This window comes from Chiroxiphia lanceolata, chromosome 1, assembly GCF_009829145.1.
Source record: "Chiroxiphia lanceolata isolate bChiLan1 chromosome 1, bChiLan1.pri, whole genome shotgun sequence".
Classification (NCBI taxonomy): domain Eukaryota; kingdom Metazoa; phylum Chordata; class Aves; order Passeriformes; family Pipridae; genus Chiroxiphia; species Chiroxiphia lanceolata.
This window is the reverse complement of record NC_045637.1, coordinates 109,383,607-109,396,402: the sequence shown is the minus strand read 5'-3', so window position 1 is coordinate 109,396,402 and position 12,796 is coordinate 109,383,607. Positions and strand designations below refer to the sequence as shown.

Here is a 12,796-nt window from a genome sequence, read left to right as displayed (position 1 = left end):
CCAATTGTTTTAATGTTGTGCCACCTTTTATTGTTTTATTTCTGTACATAAGTCACAGCATTAACTTCATCAGAGTGATATGGTGGAAAGCCATATGGTAGCTGAAAAAATCTTAAATTCTCTTTAGCTTTCTAAGGTAGCATCTCATTTCAGTTTCCTGGAAACAGGGCATGCATATTAAAAGTGAATAGAAGGATGCCAGGTTGCTTAGCCAGGGATTGAATCTGGCTCAGTAGCACAATGCAATATTACATGTGAATTCAGTATTATATTTTTATTGATATATTTGGATAAACTGAGGCAAGACTGCAAAGTAACTTCCTAAAGGCCTTAACGTAAGTTTTGTCAAGGTTTGAGCCTGGAAAATTCCTATAGTGGGAATGTGTCTGGCTTCAGTATTCAAAACTGTGTATTTCTACAGGATGATATAGACTCGTTAGTTGTGTAAAAAGGAAGGGGAATCTAAAACCACTGCACTTCTAGTGGGAATTTTTCTGCTCTGTTCTTTTTCAGGTTAATGGTGAAGTAACAGGAGAGAAGCTAGCAGCTTACACCTATACGCCTGAAGCCATTTATGGAGCTTCCCATTTGTATATCTTACCAACTCACAGACTGCTGCATGGTAATAGCAGTCTCAAGGAAGTCTTTCAGAAGGAGTTCATCGCAGGGAAAGGTGATATTTTTCTCATACTGCATTTTGTTGTAGAAGAGCAACAATTCTGGAGAATGATCTTTAGAGAATGTGTGTCAAGCTGAGCAGGAGCTGTGCCTGTTGAGAGGCAGCAGGTCTTTTGATTCTTGTTATATGTCACACAGTGTCACACCAGCCTGTCCTGGCTTCAGATGTGGTGAGAGCAGCTATGCTAGAATTCTTCTTTTTATAATGGCTGTAATGCTTGTACCAGAAATGAATAGTCCAAATTTGACTGTGTCAGCCCACTGGAAAATCTCATGTCTGTATGGTAATTTGTCATTAGCACAAAGACAGCAGAACCAACTCTTGCACCAAGAATAATTCCTTCCTGTCACAGGGGATATAAAGAGAGCAATAGATCACAAATACATAGCAGAGTAATCATGGATACATAGCAAAATGTATCTGTTGCGCAGATCCTTAGTTAATACAAGACTCTAATGGAGTGAATTTAGAGTATCCCTATTCATGACGTATACAGGGGATACAAATAAGTGACAGTGGATACAAATAAGTGATAATTCTTTAATGTTGTTAACTGCATTCTGAAGGCTTCTACCACCATTTACAGTAGGCCTACACTAGGCCTGTATTTAGCATCCATGGCCTAGTATTTTTTTGTTGTCTGGAAAACCTGAAAATTACCAGAGTAAATACAATATATACTGAATATTTTTTATTTCTTCTTCAGGCTGGTGATCAACATTTTTTTTCTCCCCTTACTGGTAAAGATGAGGTCTCATTGTCTATATAACATGTGATGTCAACAGCAGTGAAGCAGGAATCTTGTGGGAAATTGTGTCGGTTGCACAGATCCTGCTTTTTTTTGAGTACCTAATTTCTATAACCTTAAAAAGGTTTGCTTGCTAGTGGAAAAAAAAAAAAACAGAGCCTGATTGTGTTGAGTATATAAAGCCCTTGTCTCAGAGGTGAGCAAAGCTTGGAGAATTTTGGAGAACAAATCTGCAGTTCTTGCAGTTGAGCCAAATGAAAGCACTAACTTCAGAAACTCACATCCATGCATGTGCCTGTACCTTGGTTTTTGTGCTTTAAGCCAAACCACATAAGTGCAATGTGCTTTTAATAAGAACAACAGTATATTTTTTATCTTGGTTTTTAAGTACAAATACTTGTAAAAGCTTTTTTGTGTCTGTTACCAGTAAGTTAAACCTTTTGGTTGAGCTAAGTTAAGAAACTCTCAGCTGGGGTAATGACAGCTGTAAGTCCTCAAGAGGAACAATTCCAGAATCATAACTCTGCTGTTGTGTACTCCTGCTACTTGTAAATTCTATGAATTCTTCAGTTGAAATTGGCCAATATTTCTTACTATTTCTTGAGGCACAGACTCAAAGGCACAGACTGGTATTTTCCAAAGAAGAGAACATAAAGGAGAGGAATTTCTACATGAACTTTCAGCTTTGCATTTCAGCCATGGTACATAAGAAAGGCCAATGATGCCATTTAAATGAAAAGAAATTTTGGATGGGCTTGTAAAGAACTTATTTTCACATTAACCAAGATTTTTTTAAAAAATTCACCAGTAACATTACAATTTTTTATTTGATTAAGTATAATTATTTTCTTTTCAATGGTGATAGTCTTGTAACTCCCTTTCTTCACTGTTTTCTCATTTAAATAATTAGGAGTTTATATTTTTATATTTTAGAGCAGATTAAAAAAAGCTGTTTTCTCACAAAGTAACTGAAAATTCTAATACCTTTACTTCTGGAGTATCGGTCCATATTTTAGGCTATTATTGTTTAAATAGATGGGAGCAACCAGTTTTAAACATTCAGTTTTTTGCCCAGAAAAATTTGTGTTAATTTAGAACCTGGTGAGTCTTCTAGTTTTGACGGTTATGAGGTGTCTGAGATAAGGATTTGACCCTTACGTTGTTCATTATCTCATTAAAATACTATGTATGCATTCTTTTACATTTGTAACTGTAATATCATCTCTTTTCTGTTATGATGATAATAATGTGAGCAATTGAGCATAGGAAAGAACACCTTCATAAACTGGAGTTATTATTCTGGGTTCCAGCATAAGATGAAAATTATTGCTGGGTAGAAGGGAGAAGTTATTTTTAAAAGCAGACTGTCCTACCCACTCAGCTTCCTGTTCCTGATGCTTTTTGGTTAGTTGCTTTTACAGAATGGAATTACTCCTTTTGTACTTTTTTTTAAACAGAGGAGGAAAGCTGTGTGCAGTGGCTTGAATGTGAAAATTTTCTTTATAATATAAATATCTCAGACATCTGAAATTTGAAAAAGTATTAATCAGAAAGAAATAAATATATCATTTGTGTTAAGAAGAGTGATGAGATACAGCAGCCTTGTTCTCAATATTGCTGTTACTTTACTTCAAGCAACTTTTATGCATTGCAATACAAACCTAAGGCTTTCCTCAGCCTAGCTATGAAGATAGGTGAAAGAAAGCTCTTACCAGCCCATATTTTAATTATTGTAATTATCATCAGGTGGTTAGAGCATGGTGCTAAGAACACCAAGGTCCATGTGTTCAATGGACCACTAGAGAGTTGGACTTGATGATCCTTGTGGGTGCCTTCCAACTCAGAATACTCTGTGAAATCTATTAAATCAACTTAAAGGCACTGAAAAAGTTAGAAGTAGGTTCAAAGGGAGATCTGGGGTTTGAATCCTTAAAACTTAAGAGTATTTAGATTTGGGTTTCTTCTTGCTGAGCCACCCGAGTTGCACATTGTACATCATTTTGAGCTTATTACATTTCTCACCCTTGATTCACTCCTCTTCCTTGTGGACATTGGGTTCCTCATCTCTAGTAGTAATATGAATATTCTATTTGCAAATCAATACATTACTTAGGTAGCTTTTTAACAGGGGTCAGTATTTCACATGCTTTGTAGTCCTTCTGTAAAAAATTAATCATAAGGATATATGTTCCCCTGCAGTTTCATCTGATTTTTTGGTGGAATTTTGTAATATTGTATGCTAATATAGAAATCGGGGCTTACTAAAGCCAATTAATACAACTTTGCAGAAGGCCTGCATTTTGGTCAAAGACTGAATTTTTTATTGTATTTCAAATCTTACTCTGTTTTTATTCAGGTGTTTGTTATAAGTATGTTTTCTAATCATGAAAATTTGTCAGTCTGACTAACTGAACATTTTAATGTATCTGAGCTTTTTAGAAATATGGTGAAGTTTTTCATTTTATTTCTTTTTAAAAGAAAATTGTGATTTAAAATTCACATATGTTTAAGATAAGCTGCATTCTAATGGTAAGTTATGTTCTTAGCATATCTTCTGTCATATTTTTCTTACCATATTATTACATTTGTTTTCAGACTCACTTACTTCAGTGACAGCTGTGAATTTGCTTACCAATCAGGAGATTCCTGTAGTCATCTCAGCAAAAACCAATTTTGATAATTTTCTTGATACTAAAATAGGTATGTGACATTTAATGTGTAAGTGGAATAGTATAGTCTTCGGTTGCCGTGTTGAAGCACAAGGTACTATTGCAATAAATCTTTGAACACAGAGGCTCTCTCCTGGACTTTGTAATTCTGTTCTTCATTAGTGAAGAAGGAAGGGGAAAGTAGCTATGTGGAATCTGTCTGGGGGAACTTACAGGATGATAAATTCAAATGGAAATATTATAAAATTAGTGCATTTAATGAGCTAATTTTAAGAAGATTGATTATCTACAATGCATGTGTGTTTGGCTGTCTCCCACCACCCTTAATCAAAGCAGAACTGTACCGTTTTTTGACAAACAACCCTAACTTCTGACTTTTTTTGTGTCTTATGTTTACATAAATTATGCACATCATTATAGAGAAATGTTTCAGACAACGAATGTACAAAACTTCCAAGTTTGACTTTTGCCTTTTGTGTTGAGGCCAGTAAAATAGTTCAGGGTAGGTAATAGTTATTTTCAGGTAGTCTTGGACAGTTATCTTGGATCCTTTATCTCTAAAGGAAACATTTCCATAATTTAAGGTACCTAATTTAGAGCTGAGGATCCATAAATGAAGGGGGAGGGGTGTTGCTAAAGGATGCTGAATCGCCTGCAGTGGGCTTGTGTTCTCAAAGTTGTCCTGTGAAGCTGCCTGTCTAGCTGCTTTCCAGCACTGGGAACCTAGTCCCCCAACTTGGGCAGCTTAGTACATATGCTTAGGTAATGATTGTCCTTATAAGTAAAATTAGAAATAGTATTAAGTTTTAAAACCAGTGTCTGTTTTAATCTACACCCACTGAGCTTTTTGTTTACTCTTGTGCCTTGCCACGGTCTCATCTCAGCTGCATTGAGGAGGCAATGTTCTGTACCAGTCCAAATAAGAAATAGTTATCTCTTCTTCCCTTTTCCCATTACCTTCCTTATCCCTCAACTCCCTTTTGTTGCCTTCCTGTTGCTGATACTTCTTTCCTGTCCTATTGCTGCTGCTTTCACTACTGCCTATATTGGCTGATCTTGCAGAACTGGACTAAACACCAGCTGACTGTACAAAAATGTCTTAGACGACCCTCCCAGGGCTAATGGAAATTATCCACTTGTCTTATAACTTACTTATAACATGTCTGCATCTTACACTTTAGATATGACTTGGTGAGAAACAGAATCTTTCCTCATGTAAGAGACACCAAATAATTGAGATACCTAATCTTATTTTTCCTTAAAAGCTTCCAGCTTGCTCACTGGCACATACCTTGGTCTTATGGCTGTTGGAAACAGCCCAGCTCTCCCTGGGAAGGTCTGGATGCCAGCTGTTGAGCTTTGCCAATGTACATTAATAGCATCATCTTTTCAAAAGAAGGCAAACCAAAAAGTGGGACCTGCTTTTTTCCGTTTGTAGAGCATATTGTGAAGCCACCTGTTGCAGGCTGCAGGGCTCATTGTCAAATTAAGATACATACATTATTTTGTAATATAGCCTTGAAATGGCAGGAGTGTACATCTGCTGGAAAGATAAAATAGCGATTCTATATTTTGCTAGTTAAAGAGTTATTTATTCAAGGGAGTTTTGCTTGATTTTCTTCAGTTATCTGCTTCCAAACTTCCACGTGTTGACAGAGTGAACGTAGAGCAGGCATTTCATTGCCTGAACAAAGAGGATTGTTAAACCAGTTTTAAGTGAAGCAGTTTGTATGTTAATAATTCTAATGTTCTCAGCCAATATTATGAGAGTTTTTGTCTATAGTTTTCACTAACTCAGTGTTGGCATTGGCTTGTCGGAATAAGGTTCTTTGCCTTTTAAAGATGACAGCAATTGTGCAAGATTGTTCAAACTATTAATTAAATTATCAGTGAAAGGGAAAAATATGTAGGAAGATGTATCTCTGTGGAAATAATAAATCTGTTAGTATCTCAATGTTATTTCAGAATATATGTGATAATAAAGCTAATAAATGTGAAAGGTAATCCTCCAGACCGGAACTAAAATGGATGACTGTCCCAAATAATAAGATAGCATCAAGGGCCTTAAATGCTGCAATTGACTTGAATAGCTGTAGGAAGTGTTCTCACTAGTTATATTCTGAATAGAAAATTGATGTTATTTGCATGGTTTTTCTGAATTTATAAACAAATCATGTCTTTGATAATAAGTTAAAGGGATAGTAATGTTAGAGACAGTTATGTTGTGGTACATTTTAATAAGCTATGAAGTTAGAAAGCAATTGAATTTACTGTTGAAAAAAGAGGACTATTTCAGTTGTTTGTTTACTCTTTGATTCTCATATTAGCAGTTAGAATTAAAATTTGTATTTTTAAAATGTATTTAGATAATATAGCTGTATTGAAAATTCTGTGATTCTATCCAAATTTTGTAGCTTTATTTTTAGTTTTTTCAGAAGCATCAAATTTTCAGTTTTTTCTGTGGTAGGACATTGATGAACATTTGAATTACAGAGGAACTGAGAAATGCATTTGTAATTATTGCTGTTTGAATTTTACTGCTTAAAGAATAAGAAAACATTTTTATTCTTAGATATTTTTCTTTAACTCCTGCAGGCAATCGTAAGTCATTATAAAGAGAGTGTCATAGAAATGAAATGCTTTTTCCTCAAAGTGATGATTGATATCCATGTTAGTCAATCCCTGAACTGATTAATTTTTTCATCCCTCCTAGGAATTCCTAGTACTAGCGCAGAAGATGCTGCAGTAGCTAAGAATCTGGGCATTTCTTTCACTGAAGTCATTGAGACATTGCCAAATGGTTTAGAGAAGGTCATTAATTCTGCAGAGGTGGGTATTACAAGTATGGAGTTCTTTCCAACTTAACAGTACAAACTAAATCTGTTTTCTCAGGAGTGCCAAATACTTTGCATGATTAAAGGAATTTTTTTGTTGTTGTTGAGAATCAAGCCAAGCTTATGCTACCAAATTTCTAGGAATAATTTAATGATTAAATATGTTGTCTCTGCTGTAGCAATAAAAAAAGTTTTTTCCTTTTGTGAGGAAGATTGTACTTTCCTCTGTATTGGTTGGAGTTCTATGATAGGAACCGAATAATTTAACCTATGTTAAAAGTTGATTATTATTTCATTATCTCAATAGATTTTCAAGTTAAATGATAATATATTAGTCCTTTTTCCACATATTCACTGAAATGAAATGTTTCATCCTTTATAGTAATTTATATGCTTCAAGTGGCATAGAAATCTTATCTTTAGGTATAGCTCTTGAAAAATGTATTTGATAACAGACACAAAGCTTATGTTCTCTTACATGCCAGATGGGCTCTAAGTGGTTAAGGTATTTGTGAAGGCAAGAACAGAAAAACCTAAAATGAGCACAGGAGAAAGCGAGCTGTTGTAACATTTGCATTTCCTCAGTTTCTACCTTATGTTGGTAATAGAATTCTGGGAGTTTCAGTATTCAGCAACTGATAAAGATATAAGCAGTAAACACAAATATATGCCAATAAAGGCTGAAGGCATCTATAAGACTCTTTCTCTGTCTTGTTCTATTCAGCCCATCAAAAATGTTATCCTTTAAGCAAGAGGGCTCAAATGAGTAGCTGCTATGTGAACAGTCTCTTGGACAGGAGGATGTTAAGCTGTGGGAAGGGGAAAATTATTATAATGCTCATAAACTTAGACCCTCAGAAATTGCATTTATGACTTTTTTTGTCTGTTCTTGCATTTTCACTGACAGCAAGGATAAATTTTTGTTTCTTCCGCTTCTCTTTTTATTTTTTTTTTCTTTTCTCAATCAGATCACTGGCATGACTCGGCAGGAGGCTTTAAAAGCTATTACTCAGCAGGCCAAAAATAAAAGAATAGGTGGAGACCTAACAAGTGACAAATTAAGAGACTGGTTAATATCTCGACAGCGGTACTGGGGAACTCCTATTCCAGTCATTCACTGCCAGACGTGCGGCACCGTTCCTGTACCTTATGAAGACTTACCTGTGGTGTTGCCCAGTGTAACCTCCTTCACAGGAAAGGGAGCCTCTCCTTTAGAAAGTGCTCCTGAATGGGTGAACTGTTCCTGTCCAAGGTAAGCCAATGCTGCATTTGCTGCAGTTGGGGAGAGATTACTTTGCACCTGCCCATTTCTTGTGCTGTTTCTCTAAGTGTTGGCGACTGACTGCTCTAAGACAGAATACTACTCCAGAATGATGTTTGGTCTGACTCAGAGTAGGGATTTTTTTCTTGTATACTCTATAAAACTCGTTTTTTGCAACACAAACACCCACAGTTATTTTTTCATAAACAAGCTGAAGCAAAACTCACTGGTTTTAAGTTGGAGGAAAGAAAAAAGGAAAAACAGAATGATTTTCTCCCTGCTTCCCATTTAGTAATAGTATTTCTCACTTCATTTACTACAGTTATTTTAATTATCTTTCACCACCAGTGTTCAAATGAATCTTATGATGATTATTAAATTATGTCCTTTTGTTAAGGAAACAAACATTGTATTCATTTTCTTGCAATAGTCCAAGAGTAAAGTGTTCCCTAAGCTGTATAAATCTTAATCATGAAGAATTACATGCACTTTACATTACAGATAACAGCATGTAATTCAGATTGAAGGAGATAGTAAGTATATGCACAGTGCTGTAATCCTTATTGTTTGTAGTCCAGCTTTTTAAGAAATAAAACAGCCTAAATTAAGTAGTGAAAGATATGTTGTGAAAATCAGTTGTGTAATCTTGAGGGCTGCTTAGATGCTCTGTACACTGAAGTTTGCATATGGGCTCTGTGGAAGGAACTGGTAGAACATGAGGTATCCCAGAGAAGTTTTTCATCAGCAGTGTAATGCAATGCTGCTGCTAACAGACTGACCAAATGGGAAGTATGTTACCAGGCTGCAGGCAGGGGAATCAGACATAAAAAAGACAATATGGCTCTCTTGATAATGTAGGAGATTCATAACTTCTATAACTTCATTTTAATTTTTAAAAGGTAGAATATCAGCAGGGTTTTTATTTCTAATTAAGTAGCTTACGCACAGCAGTTCCATGGTTTTCTGGGAATGTGTATTTCGACTTTTGTTGATAACATGTGTTTTTCACAAAACAGACATTTATTCCTGTGTTTCTGCATAGATAATTTCTTCTCAGACGTGCCTATTCAAACTGCAGATAGTAGTGTATTTTAAAGTGCAGTTTTTGCAGTGAAGCTTTACTAAATGAGATCCACAGGTTTAGTAAAACCCCCAGAAATGCCTTGGTCTACAATTCTAATTTCAATGGAAAAATTTTCCTGATGTGACTGAAAGTCACTGTCTGCACTCTTGTCTTCCTCCACAACCTTAATTAAAAAATTATTTTGTTATTTACCAGGCAGTAATATACTTTTGATGTATAGCAAATCCCTATGGTTTCTGTATGGTTATTGTGGCTGCTCTACTTAGAAGTTAATCAAGGGTATTTGCTGAGTCAGAAATAAAGTCACACAGGATTAATTTCTTAGCCTAAAATGTGGTAGTTTGCTGAAATTCACTTTTTTTTCTTTAATTTTCACCTTTATTTGACTTCTTAATTCTCACCTATTTGACAGCTATCTTCAGTATTGCTTATCCACATCTGCTACAGTTTCAAATCCTTTGAGCTATTACTTTTGTGTGCATAGTCATTCTTGCTTTTCCTTGCTCTGAGAAGTTACATCATCCCTGCCTTTAGTCCTTCTCTCCAGTAGTAGGGGTTTTTATTAGTTGCATTTAATATCTAGAATTAATAAGGAAAGCCAGATGGAAAGATACAACAGTCTGAGTATTTGAGTGACTGTAATGTTAGCAATCATAAATGGGAGGAGATGCCCAAGTTTTTCATTGTTGTACAAGTCCAGGTAGTTGTGTTAGTCATCTGAATATTGTCTAATGAGATTACAGTATTGTGCTTGTAATCACAATATTGATATAAATTGTATAAACTTTGAAAGATGCCCATGCTGTCTCTGTGGTAGTGAGCCATGTCCATTTAGAGCACAGAGACGTGAAGCAGATATAATTATGGTTCAATGAATGTAAAGTATTCTTGCTTTTGACTGAAAAGCCATTCTTTTTCAATGCAATACAGTATTATTTTACATTGGCCAAGTCTTTACTTATATGTACAATTTAATAAAATTATTATTTCTAGATTAAAAATCAGTTAGAAGTAAAATTTCTTTACTACACTATTCCCATTGAAAGAAGAATTCACTGGTAGAGAAGGACCAGGGGCAGAGACAGAGTGAAGCAAAATGTTAAGTGGTGATCCTCTCTCAAAAACTTGCCTTGGCAAGCCAAGCTGAAATATCAGACAGAAAGGCAGATACATGTTGCAGCTCAGTCATCAAGCCTGATCAGAGACTAAATATGCAGTTGTTAAATATTAAATAGCCAGTCCCCATTTATTATGTATACTTATTACACATACACATACAATTATAAACTGCATACATTTCTTACGTATAGCCAATGGCATTTATATATGAGTGTCACAGGTTGCAAAGTTTCATTGACGTTAGAATAATCCCATTGTTTTAACAGTAAGAGTTTTAGAAGGGATCATTTACAACAAGTAGAAGTTTATTAAGTGTGATTATTGACTCCTGCAAACAATTAATATTCAAGGAGAAATTACCAGAAAGTAACTTGACCTTCTAAAATCTATTTTAAAACTGTTTCTCAGGGCTGCCAATATAATTACAATCAAAAATCAATTTGTGTAATCACAAATTAAAATTGTGCTACAAGGTCTAGGAGAGATTTGCTACATCTCAGTGAAAGCTGAAATTAAACTAAGTTTATTTTTTCTAGAGATAATAAATGGAATCTGCAAAGACCTTTTTGTACAGACAAGCAGTGAGAGGCAACCACCTGCTCCTTCTGCTAAATGTTTGTAAAATTATTTGTCTGCTGGCACCTAACAAGTGTGATATATATTCAGTACCCATTAACTTTACGGCAGAGTACACTTTTCCATGCTTTGTTTCTTTTAAAATGGCAATTCTAAAAAATTCCAGGAACTTATGATCAAGAGGGCTGTCCAGTGCAGTGCCATCTTCCGCTATTGCTGGATGTGATGAGTGATCAGGCTTCTTTTGGGTTTGCATTTTGTATGTTTTGGGAGGGAGAGGGAAGGAGTTGGCCCTGTTATTGATGCTGAATCTTTCTGAACATGTCACTTTTCAGATTGTTTCAGACCCCTTCAGTTTTCAATCTAAATGTCTTTGTGGCCACTCTGTATATCGTCGTTTTTTCCAAGCTTGTCACTTACCTAAAAATAGCTTTTCTCCTTCTCTCTTGCTCAGGTGTAAGGCAGCAGCACGGCGAGAAGTCGATACCATGGATACATTTGTTGATTCTGCTTGGTACTACCTGAGGTACACTGACCCTCACAACACGGACAGGTGAGGGCTGCAGGCACAGGGCCACCAGGGGCAAGCCTGCTTTAGAGAAAAGAAGGGAAGGAAGAGACCAGACATTCTGGTGCTTCCAGCTTCTAAATGCCTTTACAGACGATGGTGTAAAGTCTCACACCGCTCTCATTGTGTGCCTGCCCCCTGGCTTGAGCACCACACAGGGGAGATGTGGCTTAACCCGAGCTGGCATCTAAGTACCACACAGCTGCTGACACACTCGCCCTCCACTCCCTGTGGGCTGGGGAGGAATCAGGAGAAAAAATCAACTCCCTGTGGGCTGGAATAAGAACAGTTTAGTAATTGAAACAAAGTAAAATATTGTAATAGAAAGGATAGAGAGAGAGAGAGAAAACTCAAGAAAAACAAGTGATGTGCAATACAACTTCTCACCACCTGCTGACTGATGCCCAGCCCTTCCACAAGCAGCGACTGATGCCTCCCAGCCAACTCCCCCAGTTTATATACTAGGCATGACAGCCTGTGGTATGGAATATCCCTTTGGCCAGTTCAGGTTAGCTGTCCTGGCCATGGTTCCTCCCAGCTTCTTTTGCCACCTCCTCACTGGTAGAGTATGGGACACTGAGAAGTCCTTGGCTTAGAGTAAGCACTGCTGAGCAACAACCTCACTATGTTATCAACATTATTCTCATACTGAATTCAAAGCACAGCTCTGTACCATTTAGTAGGAAGAAAATAAACTCTATCACAGCCAAAACCAGGGCAATAGACTAGGAGCTGGTCTAAAAATGTGGCATTTCATTGCTCCCATGCCAGGAGGTGTACAAGGACAGGATGTGTAGACACTACTGTGTTAAGCGCAGGAGCTACAGGGCAAGGGGCAGAAGTTTGCACAAAAGCACATTATGGGGCAGGGCACAGAGGAAATGTTCAGATGAGAAGCTGAAAACAGTCCTTAGCAGAGGGTTCCATCAAGAATAACAGACGGCCTGCCATGACTCTCTGAGACTGTGGTAAGTTGCACAGAGTGTATCCTCTCTGGCAATGGACTGAGCAGTTCAGTGTGTGGACAGACAGTGGTGTTCCACTGGTAAGAAGAGGAATAGTCCAGTGTAACATCCAGCTGCCAAGAACAGCACCTTCCTTTCTCTCCTTTTGAATTCTAGTGACTCTTCCTACTTCCTTGTGCGCAGACCTCAAGTGAAGTGGCATCACAGCAAGCTCCTGCTGTGTCAGCACTTCCACTACACGCAAAATTAATGAAAGGAGGTTTTTCATGTGCTATGCACTGGTGGCTGGAGAG

At 36.7% G+C, this 12,796-nt stretch overlaps 1 protein-coding gene across 2 annotated transcripts in view; it reads left to right on the top strand.

Moving 5' to 3' along the window:
• The window catches only part of LARS2 (leucyl-tRNA synthetase 2, mitochondrial), an 85,783-nt gene that overhangs the window by 41,119 nt on the left and 31,868 nt on the right, over positions 1 to 12,796 (top strand). For both annotated transcript variants that reach the window (XM_032680964.1, XM_032680972.1), the window contains exons 9-13: positions 514 to 673; positions 4,023 to 4,127; positions 6,810 to 6,925; positions 7,899 to 8,182; positions 11,425 to 11,523. In XM_032680964.1, the coding sequence (XP_032536855.1) occupies positions 514 to 673; positions 4,023 to 4,127; positions 6,810 to 6,925; positions 7,899 to 8,182; positions 11,425 to 11,523 (764 nt within the window). The remainder of the gene's footprint in view (positions 1 to 513; positions 674 to 4,022; positions 4,128 to 6,809; positions 6,926 to 7,898; positions 8,183 to 11,424; positions 11,524 to 12,796) is intronic.